General features: G+C 36.6%; 1 protein-coding gene across 1 annotated transcript in view; it reads right to left on the bottom strand.

The window, feature by feature from the left end:
* The window catches only part of SVEP1 (sushi, von Willebrand factor type A, EGF and pentraxin domain containing 1), a gene marked incomplete at its 5' end in the record, with an annotated part of 170821 nt that extends 161918 nt beyond the window's left edge, over window positions 1-8903 (bottom strand). The window contains one exon of the mRNA XM_072406782.1: window positions 8865-8903. Within this exon, the coding sequence (XP_072262883.1) occupies window positions 8865-8903 (39 nt within the window). The remainder of the gene's footprint in view (window positions 1-8864) is intronic.
* Window positions 8904-18833: the final 9930 nt, after the last annotated feature.

The raw sequence follows: 18833 nt of genomic DNA, 5'->3' as shown, positions 1-18833 counted from the left end.
TATGTCGGCGCTATCTAAATACTGGATATTAGAAATAAATATTTAGCAAGTTAATGAGGAAAAAAATGTAAAATATCAGTGTATTAAATTATAAGTTTAGGTACACAGTGCTCATAATTGTATCCAGAAGAGGCTGGGATGTTGAGTGGGTGAGACTTAAAGTACAACTCCAAATAAAGCTTTTTTATGAGTTGGATAATGTTTATTTTTGATATTTACTGTTATATGTGTTTGTAATAGCCATTACCCCCCAATTCCTTTTGGGCGTGATAGAGAATTTCTCCAATGGGAATTCAAACAAAACAAAAACACATTTTTAAATGCAAAGACAAATTTGAACTTCTAACACTGTTTTGTTGATGTCCATGTCTGTATCCTTGACAACTACTCGACTTGACAACCACCCCCCCCCCCCCCCCCCCCCAGTGATGTCAATATATTACATATATCAACAATAATATTTTACTTTAGGTTTTCATTTTTAACTCTTTCCCACTTTATCTAAAATTCAAAAGAAATACATGTTTATGGTTTAATGATGATGCATAGTTTTAAACCACTTTATAAGGTCAGAATTTAGGGGACACCTTCCAAAAGTTATATTTATGTTCAGGTGTATTTTGATGGTGTAAACCTCTAGATGACCTCTTATACCTGACAGATCCAGTTCTACCCTCTCTTAAGTCTCAGAATTAATGATCTTACATCAATAGTACATATGACTGAGGTAGGGACATTAGATTGTGAGCCCCATTGAGGGACAGGTAGTGTCACTACTATGGACTTTGTACAGCGCTGCGTAATATGATGGTGCTTTATAAATACTGTGTAATAATAATAATAATATTAATAGTAGGATTACATTATAGTGATAATGGCAAATGTAATGGTTAGAAATCCAGGTGAAAGACAACAAAGAGCTAAATGCAATTAATGTTTTCCTCCTCTCCAAATATGTTTCCAGGGGTGTCTTTTCACCCTTCTACAAAATATGATGGTGTTGAAGAAATTATTCATGGGTAAATAACTAAAATCCAAGTAATTTTAGTATTGTAAGTCTGGTCCTACCCTAATATTGTAGATAGGATGATGAAGAGCTCTGGAATTAATCATCAGTAGTGATTGATATCTTGTGTTAGCTGTCAAGCTAGCTATCAACTTATCATTGTACAAGTGATGTACTGTAACAACAGAGAAGTGTTACAGAACACATACCAGAAGTGCTACCCTGACACTTTCTCTTGAAACCAGTAATAATATACAAAAGTCTATTCTCCTTTACCTTTTGGCTAGTCTTTGTGACACTTTAGTGTTGTGCTCATATATTATGCTATCTGGGACCTATACCTTACCTTCCACAAAAAATGCCACTGACACCAACTTTAAAGCTTTAGAATACTTTTTATAAAGCCTTTTAGCTTGATGGCCTCTAATGTCTTCTGGTGCTGGTTATAAACTCAACACAGTGTACTGGATGTATGGCAAAATGCAAATAAACCTCCAACACAACTACTCAACTTAACTAACTGTTCTGCAAGATTTGTGAACAGCCCTAACCAGGAGACATCTCATTTATTTATGGTGAAATATTATTCTATAGTGGAAGCCTCTGGTCATTAGCTGTAGTGCTGGCTCTTCACATTGACATATCTATATGTCTATGTGAATATATATAGACAGATGCATGCTAGTGTCTACCTATATATATAGACAGATGCATGCTAGGACGAGATTTTTTTTTTTGTTTTTGTATAACATCCAGTTAAAATATACAATGAGGTAATACTGCTCACCAGTAAATGTCTGTATAATATATAGTGTCCAACTGCCCACTGAATACATGGCGATCTCCCTTTGCAAGCATATTAAATGCTTTATATAATCCTATGTATTTGTGTCCATTCATATCCTAATACGTATGATACTAGATGATGCATTCCCTGCATAAATCTCTATAGACCAGCCATTGTAAATCAGGGTGCCACCAAAGGTTGCTAGGGGTTCCTTGAGTCACCATTAATGTAATGGCCATTTTTTTTCCAATTTTCCAATTATTTGGTTTTATTAGGGGTTCCCTAAGATTTAGAAATAACTTAAGGGGTTCATCTGGGGTACAAAGGTTGAGAAAGGCTGCTCTACACTGTGAACTATGCCCTTCCTACCTCTGTACTGGGGGACACGTACTGCATTGAAGCCAGTGACTCTTTGGACACACTAACCTTGCTTCCTAAAGTGTATGCCAAGTTTTTTCACTTTCTGACCTATTTAGTAGTAAACCTACAATTTTAAATGATAAGGGACTAGGACTAAAAGACAGACTTTGATTTTGGAAAGCAAATCCTCTCTTAGATTGTTAGCTCATTTGGGCAGGGTCCTCTAATCTTCCTGTGTTATTGTTTGTATCTGTCTGTCATTGCAACCCTATTTAATGTACAGCACTGCGCTATATAAATACAATGCAATTTAGCATTTAAAGTTGCCAGTCAGTCACTTCTGCATAGTTCACTATAATTCCATTGAGATAAGGAAAATTTGCTAAGCATACAATCTTAATGAATCTTGATCTTACTGTTCCATTTTGCCTATAGGCAGATATCTTTATCCTTAATCATCTGGTTACCAGATCCTCACATTGGTTAACCTAGGGGAAAATAGGTCTTGGTGCTTCATGTTCTGAATAAGAATTGTGAAATCTCTCACTATTTCCTTGGTTGTAACTTTTTTCCAGCAGTCTTTACTTCAGTGCCTATGTCTTAATGGTGTAACTAAGAAAACTGGAATTCCCCTCACTTATGATGCTTAGACATCCTCTGGTTTTCTGTTGCATCTCCAGGATGGGAAACATAAGGAAATATGTGCAATTGGACAAGCAAAAAAAAAAAAAAACTTTTAAGCCTTTCTGTACTGTATACTATTTGGTGTTAAGCTGCAACTATTGTATCATAAATGGTATCACTAAGTTTTAGCACATCCATGCAGACAGAATTCAAGGATAAATGATAGTTTATATGACCCCAAAACATTAGATGCTCTCAAAGAGTATTAGGCAGTTACTCAATATACCCCGCAGCTGTAAAATAACAATTAACATATGTACAAGTGCTTACTAATATAGAGGGGCTGTGAAATGTCAAGTAAAAGATTACACATTCACATTAGGTGACATAATACATCACAATCTTGTCTTGTAAAACCAGGGAACATTAACTACTTAGTTGCAATATCTAATTTTTCCCAGTGCTCAAATTATTTGTCTGTAATTGTGCTGTAACAGCAATATGGCTGTTGTGTAATAGCACTTGAAGGAAAACAACTAGCTACTTTGTTGAGCCAATGAAACCCAAATGGTTATTTTATGATGCAGATTCTGTGTTTGTGCTAAAGGACAAGTAAATAATTCTGTATGACAGTCTAAACAAATACTAAATCCAGTTACTATGTGATAAATAAGCTTCATAAACTAAACAAATAATGTATTTACTTTCCTTGATTGAGCAAAATCCTTCTTTACTGGTCTCGCATGTTACCTTCCCAGGCATTGCAGAACACGGTGTGAGGGTTTTGCTATGGATGACAGTGCAGCCAATTGAGAAAGCAGTGGGCAGCACCCGGTGTGGGCAGGTAATGACTGACAAACTGCAGGCTTATATAGTTACATTGTAGGTTAGGTTGAAGAAAGACACAAGTCCATCAAGTTCAACCACTAGGGAAATAAACATATCCCAGGTATAAAACCCGATAAGACATAGTTGGTCCAGAGGAAGGCAAAAAAAACCCTGGTACAATTTGCTTCAACAGGGGGAAAAAATTCCTTTCTGATTCCATGAGGCAATCGGATGATCACCGGTATCTTTAAACTTTAAAGCCCTAATACCCAGTTATATTCTGTGCTTCTAGAAACACATTTAGCTTTTTCTTAAAGCAATCTATAGTAGTTGCTGAAACTACTTCCTGAGGGAGCCGATTCCACATTTTCACAGACTTTACAGTGAAGAATCCCTTCCTTATCCGGAGCTTAAAGTTCTTTTCCTCTAGACGCAAAGAGTGCCCTTTTGTTCTTTCCAATGATCTCAAAGTGAATAATGGGGAAGAGAGTTCTCTATACTGACCGTTTATATATTTATACAGGGGGATCATACCTTTTTGTGAACTGGTGACCAAAACTGGACTGCATATTCCAGATGAGGTCTGACCAATGCTTTGTACAGGGGCAGGATTATGTCTCCATCTCTGCAGTCTATTCCTCTTTTAATACAAGAAAGTTTGTGCTAGCTTTGCTAGCTTTAGATATTGCAGCTTGGCATTGTATGCTGTTATTAAGTCTATGATCTACCAGAACCCCCAGATCCTTTTCCATTTCTGACTCCCCCAAATGTACTCCCCCTAGACAGTATGAAGCACGCATGTTATTAGCTCCCAAGTGCATAACTTTACATTTATCTATATTAAATGTCCTTTGCCACTGGACTGCCCAATCAAACAGTACATCCAGATCTGCTTGTAGATTATAGACATCCTGTATGGACATAATTCTATTACATAGTTTGGTGTCATCTGCAAACACAGAAATGGTACTTTTAATCCCAAACTCTATATCATTTATAAGGATGTTAAACAGTAAAGGTCCTAACACTGAACCATGGGGTAGACCACTAATAACCTTAGACCATTCAGAGTATGAATCCTTAATTACTTCTCTCTGGAAGCGATCTTTAAGCCAGTTCTCTATCCATTTACAGATTGACTTTTATAAATCTATGGACTCTAACTTGCATATTGACCGTCTGTGGGGCACTATGTCAAATGTTTTAGCAAGGTCCAAGTACACTATAGCAACTGCTATTCCACTGTCTACCTGTTTACTTACTTCCTCATAAAAAGAGAGTAAATTTGTTTGACAACTTCGGTCTTTTTTTGAAGCCATGCTGACTATCACTTATAATATTATTTTCTAGCAGAAACTCCCCTATGTGGTTCTTTATCAAACTCTCTAGGACCTTTCCAACTATGGACGTTATCAAGCCATCGGTACCATGCCAACGGTACCATGCCAGTGATTAAAGAGTCTCTAAAAATTAGAAATAATGGCTTTGAAATAACAGAGCTCAGCTCTTTGAAGACCCCCCCCCCCCCTCTGCAACACATTAGTAGTATGTAGATAGCCACATCCCCTGCAACATCTTACCATCGTTATATGAGTGACAACTCTGCTCTGAATTCAGGAGCACTGCAGCATTGTTGCCACACTATTACAGTCAGCTGAATTAGGGGTACTTCACTGTCAGGTTCTACAGTAAGTTATGAAAGTTTAAAAGGGAGCAAGAGGTGAACCTAAAGTTTAGTCCAGTAGCACATAATTTTAAAGGAAGGCCATAGTACTACTTTAGTTGTTAGTATTCCCTGTAGTACCATTCCCTGACACCTACAGCACTCAAATACAACTCTCCTATTACAGGAAGAAACACCTAACACTCTCCAGTAGGTGGTAATACAGATAGGAATAATGACCGTAACGTTTTGCCTATGGATTTCCTAAAAAATATTAGAAGACATCTTGTGAATCAATCCACCATGCTACACCTATACCTCTAATATGGGTAAAGATTTTCTATAAAAGTTAAAAAAAATGAGTATCCTAAGACTCCGTTGATCCCCAAAGTTGTGTATTTTGTTGGGTCATGATAATAAAAAGCAACTGGGTGTCTACCAAATTTTAAAGCTTTCTAATAACAGCACTTGTGGGGCATGATGACTATTAAACAAAGACTTAATGAACATTTTTAAATAGTTTAACTTGGTCTTTCTCAACTTTTTTTTAAGATGGGTGAACACTTGAAATAACACTTGAAGTCCTGGGGAACCCCTGCTATAATTATTATATCCACAGCTCACAGAAAAGAATCTCACCATTACAGATAACAAAGAAAATCATTGGTGTCAGATAAAATGACCAGAGAAGTACAAATTGTTCAAGGAACCCCTAGAAACCTCTGGAATAACCCTGAAGTTCCATGAAACACATGTTGAGAAATACTAGTATAAATAAAAATCTTTTAAAATTTGCTTAGTGGGTTATAGATATTGAGTATTGGTACCAATATCTGTAAATCTTGGTAATATGGTTTAAACATTCAACCTAAAACAGATTTTACATTTTAGATGCAATTTTAATGGTTATAAATGTGGGAGCATTAAATGACAATATTCAGTAGAAGTTTCATTCATGTTGTTTATGAATGAAATGCATTTATCTTAATTCAATAAAGTTCTCCAAGACTGGAGAAGATAAAATATCATCAGAGAACCTGATTCGAGGTTTGTTGGATCACCCAAGTTCACCCAAGTTCTCCAGTCTTGAAAATCTTTAATAAATCAGGCATTGTCTACAAACTTTTATCTTGTGTGTCTCTAAACATTATCACTGTCTACTACTAGCTATTTGATGTTTGTGACGAACGGTTTCAAATGGCTGAAGGCATATTTACATAAATTGCTAAATGGTCAGATTGAAATTCTTCATCATTACACAATTTTCTCACTGACCAAAGATAACTGACTGATCAATGTCTATAGACCATAAAAAATTGTCACTTTGGTAAATATTGTATTATTGTATATTAATATTTATTTTCTCTATGAAATATATATATACAGTATATAGTAGTTCAGTAAACAGTAGGCATTATAGCTAGTTGTAGTGTATTTTGTGTTTCCAGCTGCTATACCTGGAATAACAATTTAATGTTTTAGCGAACTCTAAACTTTAAATAAACCAAACTGGTTTGTATATGGTTCTCATCTTTCCTTTCACCCCTTGCATTTATCCTTGTAAGCACATGTAGGGTAAATACAAATTTTTTTGACATTGTAATTTTACCACATGTAGCATGTGGAAAGGATAAGCCACAGCTCAAACAGACCATGTGCTTAGTCTACACAAAAGCTCATTTTTATGCAAGCTGCACAACATAAAGCTGAAATACATGTATAGGGGATATCTCGATTGCAAACGGATGAGATTGTATACAACCAGGAACACCTTCCAGAAGGTATAGACATGATAGTGAGGTTCCATTACTCACTGTGCTTACAGCATACCTTGTACTCCAAAGCAAGCTTCCCTTTTTTACCATGAGCATATGACCCACCAATACCAAAGTGTGTTGGCTGCAATAGTTTCCCTTATTTAGGGTGTTTGGCAACCTTCTCACCTGGATATTCTGCATATAACACACTTATTTTTCAGGGGTCAAACACTAACTTACTGTACTCTATCTATAAAGGAGCAGAGCATTGTAGACCTCAGATGTCTCTTAATTAAGAATGAGGGTTGTGTAGTTTATACATGATAGCTTGTAAAATGGATTAACACCTGATATTTCAGTTCAATATGCAGAAAGGTATCAGAATACTGAATTTTTGTCAAGAACAACAGATTTTTATACTTCCATAAACTGTACTTAGACTGAAAAAAACTAATGCAAATAACTTTGCCAAGGGATAGGAAGTTGCAAGATTCATTGGGCTTGAGTTTAGATATACTTTAGGCTACCTCCATGTCCTAAAGCCTCAGAAAAGTAAAAAAATAAGGTAGCAATTACTTTTTTATTAACTTCCATAAAACAAGGGGTGACTTCCCTGCTGCTGCACAGTCCTGGAGTGTTATCTCAAGAAAAAGTTTGGCAGCTCTCAGCATTTCTCAGACCTCCTAAAAGGTTGGTAAAGTCACCCTCATCAAGGCACTGCAGGTGGAAGCCAGTGGTAAGAGCATTTGCCATTGTTTTCTCCTCCACGTGTTTTTTGTTTTGTTCTATTCACTGAAGTATTTTGGATGGGGGCCATATCCTCAGGCTATGTTCATACTGGCCACAAGGTTGCCGTGTGTTTACCGTTTCCTCATGCCAGGGAACTGATGCCTCAGGAGGCAATACATGCAGCTTCTCATTATTTTTTAATATTATTATTATTATTTTTAATAATAATAATAATTACCAGTGTATAGGGCCAACATTATAGACAGTGCTTCTCATGGAAGACGCCCCATAGAGAGAATAAATGGGGGCGGTGGTGAGGGGCACTAGTTTACTGTGGTACTAGTACCACTCACTGCCACCGTGTGCAGATGCTGCTTCTTTAGAACAAGCCTGGAGCCTCATAGGATTGCACTTTAGGTCCTAACCTGCCCTTAGTAAATAATTTGATTTTGCTTTTTCATTACAATGTGTTTTTTAAGTTACACCAGTTTCAAGTCACCGGGTTCCTGAATGAACAATAATGAAGCATCACCATACAGGTACTATCACCGCTCTGCTCTTTCCTCCTATCAGGAAGCTGCCAGTGTTAGACAGACTACTCAATGGAAATCAATAGAAAGGGATGTTTATTGTACACTTGCAATACTGGTCCTTTCTCTCAATACACAAGCTGTTGACGTTGACGTTTAAAAGCCCTACAAGTTATTTCTACTAGTGCTAATGAAAAGTGGATATAGGTAATATATGACTAGGAACAGAATTGCCTGTGTGACAACATAATACCTATACCCACCCAACTGTATTAAAAAAGTGTATGTAAAGTAAAACTTTTTTCCACACCAGCTGTTCATGCGACATCCTTAAAATGTTAATTTCCCATCACTACTGGTACCAGAGATAGTGAACACCAATACAAAAAATAATGGAAAAAACTTTCCTAACTGGACACATTGATTATAACTTTATATCTGTATTACTGGAGTTTCTTAAAGAAAACAATTTGATATCAACTTGTGCTATAAACAACAACAATGACAGAGGTTTGACCATGTAGCCAAGGTGGCCTCATGAGGATTAAGAACTAGTATAGATTGCCTAGCACTATTTTACCGCTGCTTGTTGGAAGGCTCCTTTGGTGTAGGATGAGGATTAGGAACTAATATAGATCACATAGCACTATCTTAATGCTGCTTGTTTGAAGGCTCCTTTGGTGTAGAATGAGGATTAGGAACTAATATAGATCACATGGCACTATCTTACCGCTGCTTGTTGGAAGGCTTCTTTGGTGTAGGATGAGGATTAGGAACTAATATAGATCACATGGCACTATCTTACCGGTGCTTGTTGGAAGGCTTTTTTGGTGTAGAATGGGTATTAGGAACTAATATAGATCACATAGCACTATCTTACCGGTGCTTGTTGGAAGGCTTTTTTGGTGTAGAATGGGGATTAGGAACTAATATAGATCACATAGCACTGCCTTACTGCTGCTTGTTGGAAGGCTTCTTTGGTGTAGAATGATTAGGAACTAATATAGATCACAGCGCCAACATATTACGCAGCGCTGTACATTAAATAGGGATTGCAAATGACAGACTAATACAGACAGTGATACAGGAGGAGAGGACCCTGCCCATGAGAAGAAACTCCTTCATAGGCAGCTGTTACTGAAACATCAGTCTTAAGTAGAAGATTTAATCTTAATTTCTGTTCTGGTGGAAACTGTAAAATTTTCATTACATTCTGTCTTGTCACCAGGACAAATAAAAAAAGGTTAATGAGGAGTAAGATAGCAATAAAAAGCTGTCAGGAGTTTAATACTTCAGCACTCCATCTAGCACAAAGTAAAAAAAAAAAGTTTGGCTGTATGTGGACTTTATTACCTGTTCTCAAGATGATTATTTACATCCATCATTTTAAGTATGTTCAATGTTTGGTCCACCACTTTGCCTATGGTTTTTCTCATTGTACTGTATGTTAATAATTTGTCTTGTAGTAAAATAGTGACCAGTTAAGAGAAATACTACAGCATGCAGCAGGGTATGCAGACATCTGAAAACTCAGAAGTTATGGATATGAAGAATCTGCTTTGCCCCTTAAAGTGGAACTAAAAAAGTAACAGTCCATGTCTCTTAGACTGTATACACGTGCAATCATTGTAGTTGGAAGGGATCTTTCACGATCTTTTCCAATGACTAATGACTGCACAATGCATGTACATACAGCACCATTCTGCTCTATGGAGGAGGGAGGTAGAGAATGACGGAGGGGCACCCCGCTGCGCTCCCTCCCCCTTCACTTCCATTTAGAACGTTTGTCGTCCATCTTTCGTGGATCCGCCAGGACAGTCGTTGGGACGATAGATGAGGAGCACTGTGCACACGCCAGATTATCGACCCATATCGGCCCTGAGCCAATTATCGGATGAGAACTATTGCATGTGCGTACCTAGCCTTACTTACAGTACCTGCCTTGGGGCTGCAAGCATTTGTACAATATACAATGAGCAGCACATACCTGGCTGCCAGAAAAGAATGAACTCTTGTGCACATGGGTGTGAGTTTCATTATTCCAGCCTGGCTATTCATGGTGGTTTGAAGATCCTGAACCTAGAAAACTCGGACTACTGGCTTGGACCGCAGTTTTTAGGAATGGGATGATTCAGCAGAGCAGCAAACCAACTAAACGCATGTCAGCAACCAACCACGCTGCAGCCCACATATATAAAGGCCTATAATAATGAAGCCTAGCTACTAGATAGGATGTGGGCCTAGGAATGAAGGCTTTATGTCAACTAAAGCTCTACAAAGACTCCAGTCTCCAGAACCCGGAAAATAATTTTTTAAGATTTGTTTTTCAGAAATTAGTTTTCTCACTTGAACCCACGTCATCTATACGTAAAACACTAGGTGACATACAGTATGTTTAATAATTGTGCTAGTTAGTGCCTCCCATACCCTCCCCATTTGCTCAGATTTTATGGTCAGATGATTATTTCTACTGTTGAATAGTTCTGCTCTGTAAGAGGTATTACACTATTAATGGTTGGTTTTTCCCATATTTTTCTGGGCAAGATTGCTCCTAGGCCAACATTAGGAAACATTTTTTGTGCAAGACAAGGACTAGGGTTCATGCAGCACTGATTGAGCGCTATAGGTCTTGACCACTCACTGTTAAATTCCTCTATAACCTTTATATGTAATAAAAAATTTCTGCACCTGTTCCAAAATGTGTTCATAGCCTTCAGATACTCAGTAAGTTTCTAACTTTATTTGTGCATGATGCTCAGTGACAATATCATGGAAAATTACATTTTAAATGTATGTCAAGAGGCGCTCAGCAGAAAACAACCCTAGAATATTATCAGCCAAAGGTTTACCAGAGCTTACATCAGACAAAGGTAAACCAGAGTTATACAAAAATGTGACATCCTAACCTATGGTATACATTTGGCTGATAATATCCAAGGCTTACATTCTGACTAGGAGGCCTCCTGATCCTTTCAGAGATTTTTAAGTTAACATACTATATTTGAAGGGCTTGCCCTTTCTACTTTTCTAAACCTGGTAGTTGACATCGCTGACTTTCAGTCTTATCTCATTGATGCTCTTTAAAAAATCTACTCCATAAAGTTTGCACCTAAATTCAGACTTTATAACATTCTCCTAGTTTGAAGGTTCTGCTTTTATTAGAGCAGTTGTTGTTGTTGTCCACCTATTGTTGGGCTTGCTGCTTATGTTTTATGATTATAATAACACAGATCAACAAAAAATTAGTTTTGATAATCATCAGAAACCACAGCAAACGTTTCTAAATCAGTTTTTTTAAAGATTTGGAATCTATTTTCAGTTTTTCCCTAACATGTACAATTTCTGAGTTATGAGTACTATTATAGTTATTATTGTACGTGCATGTATTGTAAGCACCATTAAAGTAGATGTAATACATCTTCAGTGTGAAGTAAAATAAGGCACACTGTGGTATTGATCTACTGAACAGTGTCAGTCAGGTACCATTGTTTCTTCAGAAATGCCTAGAGTAAGATTTTCTTGTATACTCTTTGGATTGTCGCGGTACAGCATCCAGGAGTAGTCAGCCATCATACTTCCATTCCAGAAACCTTGGTAGCAGTGCTCCATTAACATAATGTCCTGGCGAGAATGTTCTCCCTGTTTGTCACCCACCATACCATGATTTTCCAGGAAGAATTCTGGATGTGAGTGCAAGAAATGTATTTTTAATGACATGCGACAACCCAGTTTCTGCTATGAATCTAGCAGATTCTGAACTCCTTCCTTGTATGCAGGAGACTTATGGTTGCCCAGGAAATTTTCACATAGCCACTTAAATGCATCCCAAGCTTCTAGCTCAGCTGCTGAGAGAAATTGTTTGAAAACATCATCCTGCAAAACAGACTTGATCTGTGGCTCTATAATTATCCCTGCCTTCATTTTTGCAGTACTTATGTTTGGAAACTTCTCAACAAGGTATTGAAAACCCATGGCCTTTACAAGGTTCCTCATCAAGCCTAACTTGATATGAAGAGATGGCAGAAATATTTTATGCGGATCAACCAGAGGCAGAAACTTGACACTACTTGTTCTGGCAGCTAATCATGCTTGACATAATGGTCTCCCATAAATCGGCTGTCCCACAGGCATTGGAAACAGCAATATTTTGTGAATCCTCCTTGCATTTCCATCAGCCAGCCAATGACCTTTAGATCCCCAAAGATGTTCCACTGGTGTGTTTTTTTTACTGAAATGCTTCAAATAGTAACTTCATGTTGTCATAGAACTCGTTTAGGTTAACGGAATGGGCAATCGGTAAACTTGATTTGGAATTACCATTATGAAGTAAGGCTGTATTCAAGTTCCTTTAAGAGGAATCAGTTAACATACGCCATTCAGATAGAACATGTTCTTGTGACAAACTGTTAGAGTAAAGAGTGCATTTATATCATGACAGTTGCACAGTGAGCCATCAATAGTGAAGAACGTTGTCAAGTTATGATTTGGTTTTCTGTAGTGAATTACAGTTACACCCTTTGCAAGCAGGAAGTTCTGCTTTGTCTTTGGAGAGATTTGGATCAGGAATGAGATCATTTAGCTCTGCTTGTGTAAAGGTCTCTGGTTCTGAATCTTCATTGGCCAAGTAGTCAGGATCAGATGATTCAGGGTTGTTACTCCAGCGCCTTCCTCATCACCTTCTACAGAAGCAAGTCCATCATGTGGCGGTACCGGAACTGGTAATAAATCATCATGAGGAACAGGCCTAATTGCAGAATCCAGGCTGAGATATACAATTTTGTGCTTAATTTTACCTGAGAATCCACTTTTGTTGACTCAGAAGAAAAAGCAGTTGATTAGATGGTTTTGCGGTTCTCTCCCCACCATCGGTATTTATCCTGGTCACCAAGTAGACAGCGGAAATATAATTTGTATACATTTTTAAGTTCTGTGGTAATTTGACGACGTAACAAAAACTGTCCGGATCATTAAAGCAGTTTCTAGGTAGGCATGATGACAAATGAAATCAACTGCAGTTAGTGTGGTCTCCAAGCTTAAAAAAAGAAAACTGTTGTTAAATGTAATATGTTAAGGCTATTTATAACAAATTTCACACAATATATAATTAGCTGCATCACAAAAACTAGAGATAAACTAAACACGTGCTAGAGAAAAACTGAACACAGTTTTGAAATCCGCATCAAAAATACTTAAAGTTTCATCTGATGAAAATGACATGTTGCTTTGTGTTATTGTTATTGTTGTTATTAAACAGTATTTATATAGCGCCAACATAATATGCAACGTTGTACATTAAAGTTTTATGATTGCTGTTATCCTAATGTTTAGCTTCTTTTATGTTCCACTCATTAAATATATTACCCAATTTACCAATAAGCTTTTGTCTAATCTTTGCTGCAGCAAGGACAACTTTTTGTTTCTATTTTTGTAGTTATTGGCTATGCATTTTTCCCTTATTCTTGTTCATTTTATTTTATTAACATGTTATCATAATATTATAAATTGGGTAAGGACCAATAAAGACACACTATTTACCATTTTTGATGCATAACTTTTGTGTACCTATAGGCTACAGTGATTGAAATCCAGCCCTATTGGCAAACAGAGCATATGTAATAATGTTACCATAGGAGGTATTAGTATCAGCACTGAATAAGTCTGTTGTCTACATCATTTGCTCCTAAAGGCTGCCAGCAACCAGCTACTCCATTCCAGCAATGTATTTTACAGAGGCAACTTCAAGAGTTTAGTTTTCTGCTTTTTGTACTCTGTAAGCTTATCTATTTGCGTGGGACATGTTCTCACTTTTTCTTTACTGCTCCTGCCTTACCAGATTATTTATGGCTAACTTTTACCTTTTGCAAAGAATCAAAGTAATACATGGGGTAAACATAAATAACTTATCTGTATTAGAACAATTGAGTGGGGGCAGGAGCAACAGTGGACATATTGCCTCTAGCACAAAAATAGGCAGGAATAGCTTAAGTCTGTGTAGTTTTTCTGTGGGGAAATGTGTGGGGTTATTACGTAGGATGATAATTACATTTGAATTGAGCTAATGCCCTTTGGCTATAGAAATCCTAAAGAGTTGCCTTTAATGTAACAGTTTCATTTTTCTTGTAATGTAATAAATGATTACGGTAAATGCAATTAAATAAGAATCAAACAACAATGTGCAAATTGTAATGAATGTTATGCTAGGAGTCCCTTTTTGCATAGGTGGATTACTGTGCCATTTTAAACCAAGGCCAACAGGACAAGGAGGGAGGTGAAATGAATTTGTGATATATTGTTACGCCACAAATTAATCTTACTCCATAGTTTATGAGAAAGAAAAATAAAATAGGAAAAAAAAAATAAAAAAAGGTTACTGGTCCAATGTTGATGATCAGAAGGGTAGCAATACACTATACTACAGTATTTCTCTGCCTTTGGGAACCCCTTGAGATAGCATTCAAGTCTTCAGGTAACCCCCACTATATTTACTATATCCACAACTATAGTTACATTGTGTGGTGTCAGCAGAAAAAAAAGCCTCTTAAATTGGGAAGCATGTCACCCTTAAAGATAGCTAAAAAAGATCATTGGTAGGAGTTTAACTGACCTAGGAGTCACAAACTGCTCATTGCTCAATAAACCCCTAGCTTCTCTGAAGAAACCCTTGTGAGAACACGAGAACATTTGTAACACTTATCCCTGTACTATCCCAGCCTACAAAAAGAAAGGCTCACTTAACATCCTCAGAACGTCCCTGCAATTCACTCACTACCTTGATGAATCCAACATGCTTTACTTCTTGGATATAATTGGACTTTCCTTCTTTCTTACCTCCTCTTTGCCCACAAATTAGTGCCAAGCTCCTCTTTAAATCATCCTAACACCAACCAAACTGGGGCAGATTTCCCCAACATGCTGGAGTCCTCACAGACCTAGTATTCCAGTATACTTAGCAGTATACTTACTATTATCTCTTTATAAAAACTAGATCATTTAGAAGTTTATTCATTTGGAAATAGAAAGGTAGTCTGTCACAAGCAAAAACAACTTGGTTTTCTACCAACAAACTGTTCTTAGACACTAAAACTAAAGTGAAGAAACATAACATTACCAAATATATTTATCATGCACCTAATTTCATTTTACCGTTAGAACATTTTTTAGTATGTCAAAATATGACCTTGTAGTCTTATAGACCCCAGTCCTTTCAATATATGGCACTCAAGACAAGAGCGAGTCTGACACATCCGTCACCTTCTCTGCAATACACTTGTACCGAGGGGTGTGGATGTTACTCTTCTATGCCAGCATAGAGCACTGAGAAAACAGGAAGCATTCATACTGAAAGAAAAAAATACATTTTAATACATTTGCATTAAGAAAAAAAGGCGTACAACTTCAATTGGGCTTTTAAGAACACTTTGCATGTTCTCCCTGTGTTTGCGCAGGGTCCTTCAAGTACTCTGGTTTCCTCTCACATTCCAAAAACATGCAGTTGGGTTAATTGGCATCTCCCCAAAAATTGACCTTAGACTGTGTTGACTGTGTTGATTTGAGCTCCTTTGAAGGACAAGTAGTGACAAGACTATGAACTTTATAAAGTGCTGCATAATATACTGCGATATATAGTCTAAACAAATACTAGTTCATAATATTAATACAAACAAACATTCATTGATTATATTCACTTTATTAGAATATATATCTAAAATCATGACAACAGCATTTTGACTATTTACATGTATGTATAAAAACAATCTATAAACCACTCATGAAAAAGGAAACTTTCTTCTGCTCCTGTTAAAACACCATTACAATGACTTATAATAAATGGCAAATCCTCAACAGTTATCAAATTGATTTGTGTGTAGGCCCGAAACATTTCTCAGACAATTAGACTGGTAGGTCATGTGTGTCAGAGTCTGCTAAAACTATTTCACTTCAATGTATCTCTGGAATTAAAAAGACCTGGGGGATTTCACTGCTAGCAATTAGGAAGAAAGTGATACATTGCTGACCATCTGCAAGATGATTTTTCTACCATCTCCTTTGGATACGGAGCACAGAAAATCACTAGTACCTTGTTCCCTTGTGTTGTAACATAAAAACATGTCCTGCCAGCATATTGTGTAATCGGTATTATTTTTCCAAGTATTCTGTGCATTCATGGCCAGAAAATTTCTTAAAGGAAACTCTTGTTTTGTTTAACATAATTTGATATAATACACATGGATATCATAAATGGCCGCATTGCTTGCTCCCACTGTAGGCTCTAAGTGTGAATTATTAAATGTTACTATGTGCTGCATTAACTACATTGCCCAACTCAGCACATACTACACAAATGTAGTACATGTTTCATTTTTAAAAGTGCACTTCATGGCAATGTTTGAACGTTTTGATGTTGCATGTTGGCAAAGTGTGTTTGGGCTTTTATACTTATAATCACATTCTCCCACCACCTCCCCACTGCAGCACCCCAAGTTCTGACGTGGGCTGATGTTGGAGCTTAGATATAGGATGATGTCATAGGTGCTCCACATGTGTGACTGGACAATCCGATTACATACTCCTTTATACCTTGATGCCATGTATCATTAGTTACGGCTTCAGCAGTACAGGGAGGCGGATGGGCTTGGTAAGTATAACTGCCTGGGGGCCAATGGGGGGGGGGGGAGTAGAGGTTAACTGCACCATCCTATTAGTTTATATAAAAGCTTGTGATACTGCATTTTGTATTTATGGAACATAGGAGGTTATTTTTTATCTTAAAATAATAGTGTGAATTAGTAATGCTGACGTGCAATACTGGTTCATGTTATGTGATAATATTAATAATGGTGCTTTTTATGTTCAGTGGAATTTAGTTTGTAGGCAGGATTTTTTAGAGGTATCATTCTAACAACATTGCCTCATGAGCTTTCCAGTGTGTCTGCATAAAACATAAATTTCAAGTTAAAGTGAGCTTTGTGATTTGAGTATAACATGCTCAACATTTGACATACATTAAAGTATACTACAATAGAAGTTTTTTTTTCAATAAGAAGTTTGCTCCACCTCTTGTAAGATACCCACTGAAATAAAGTCTTAGAACTTATTTTTAATTCTTTCTATATGTTAGTAAAATAGTATTTCTTGAGAGTTAAAAAAACAAATGTAATTTCTTGCTTGTTTACTGCTTATCATGGAGATTTATTTCTTAAGGAAGCTCAGAGCTGGAAGCAAATGTTGGAATAGTGAGGTTGGAATAAATTAAATAGTACCAAACAAACTTTTTAACAGCTAAACAGTTATATATGAAATTTTGGTAAAGAAGTATAATGCTCTTATTCTGTCTAGCAAAGACTTCTCACGCCTTTTAATCTAAACAGGGTTAGAGTGTTGATTGGCATTAACATTCCACCAATAACAACACTACACAGATTGGCTCATGATGACTACTTGATTAATGTATGGTTAGTTATTTGAACAAACAGCCTCAAAGAGAAACATCAATCAAGCTTAGGCTGGGTTACAAGGGTTAGAGCTTTGATAGTAGGATGTTGTAGTATGTGTGTATGTAGTGAAGAAAAACAGAGATAAGTGGAACAGGATACTCTTCCTTGTGTAAAAAATTATCAGTGCAGGGAACAGTCACAGCGAATTAAGTTGAGTCATGTGACATTATCTGTGTCAGTTTGTGGTTTACTATGTGAAGTGATACAAAAGGTATCACTGATATGCTCAGAACTTTTAGGAACACATCAACTGTTCAGATTAAATAACTGAATACTAAATTGGGAGTGGATGCTCAGCTTGTTTAAGCACAGATAACCTGTGACTGATTCATTCATAATCTCTAAGGGTTAATTGCAATGTGAAATCATATCAATCAATCATCAAGCACATTGTCTATTTATAAAGGAAATAAAATAAATTAAAACTGCAAAGAAAATACCAAATCTGAAGACATAATAAAATGTAATTAATTTTGCCAATACTTTGTAATTAGTTATACCAATAATATTTAAAACAACAAAGCTTATTTTATATTGTCCTAAAAGTAAAAGTATCAGTGTTGAAAGTATTTTCCCTGGATGAAACATTATAGGTAATTGATAGAAAGTTATATTTGATGACCAGTTGCTTCTGATGAGACCTGTGTCATGATCAATAGAAGGGATGAAACAAAAATTGGCAAATTAAATTATTATTAATAACCAGTATTTATATTGCACTGACATATTAGGCAGTGCTTTACAAATTGTCATTTCACTAACAGTCCCTCAAAGGGGCTCACAAGCCAATATCTCTACCATGGTCATATGACATGAATGAATTCTAAGGACAATTTTTGAGGGAAAGTAAATGAACCCAAATGCATATTTTTGGGATGTGTGAGACACAGGGAGTACATACAAACTCCTAGCAGACGGTGTCCTGGCCAAGAATTTGAATGCTGCAATTTTGTGATAAAAAAAGCAAGAACATTTTTTTTAAAAACAAACTGTATTTTCCTATGTGATGAAAACTTTTTATGTTGACATTGTCTATTGCCTGGTAAATTGGGTCT

Source organism: Pyxicephalus adspersus, chromosome 3, assembly GCF_032062135.1.
Source record: "Pyxicephalus adspersus chromosome 3, UCB_Pads_2.0, whole genome shotgun sequence".
In the NCBI taxonomy this organism is placed as follows: domain Eukaryota; kingdom Metazoa; phylum Chordata; class Amphibia; order Anura; family Pyxicephalidae; genus Pyxicephalus; species Pyxicephalus adspersus.
The sequence above is the reverse complement of the archived record's forward strand: the minus strand, read 5'-3'. Positions and strand labels throughout refer to the sequence as shown.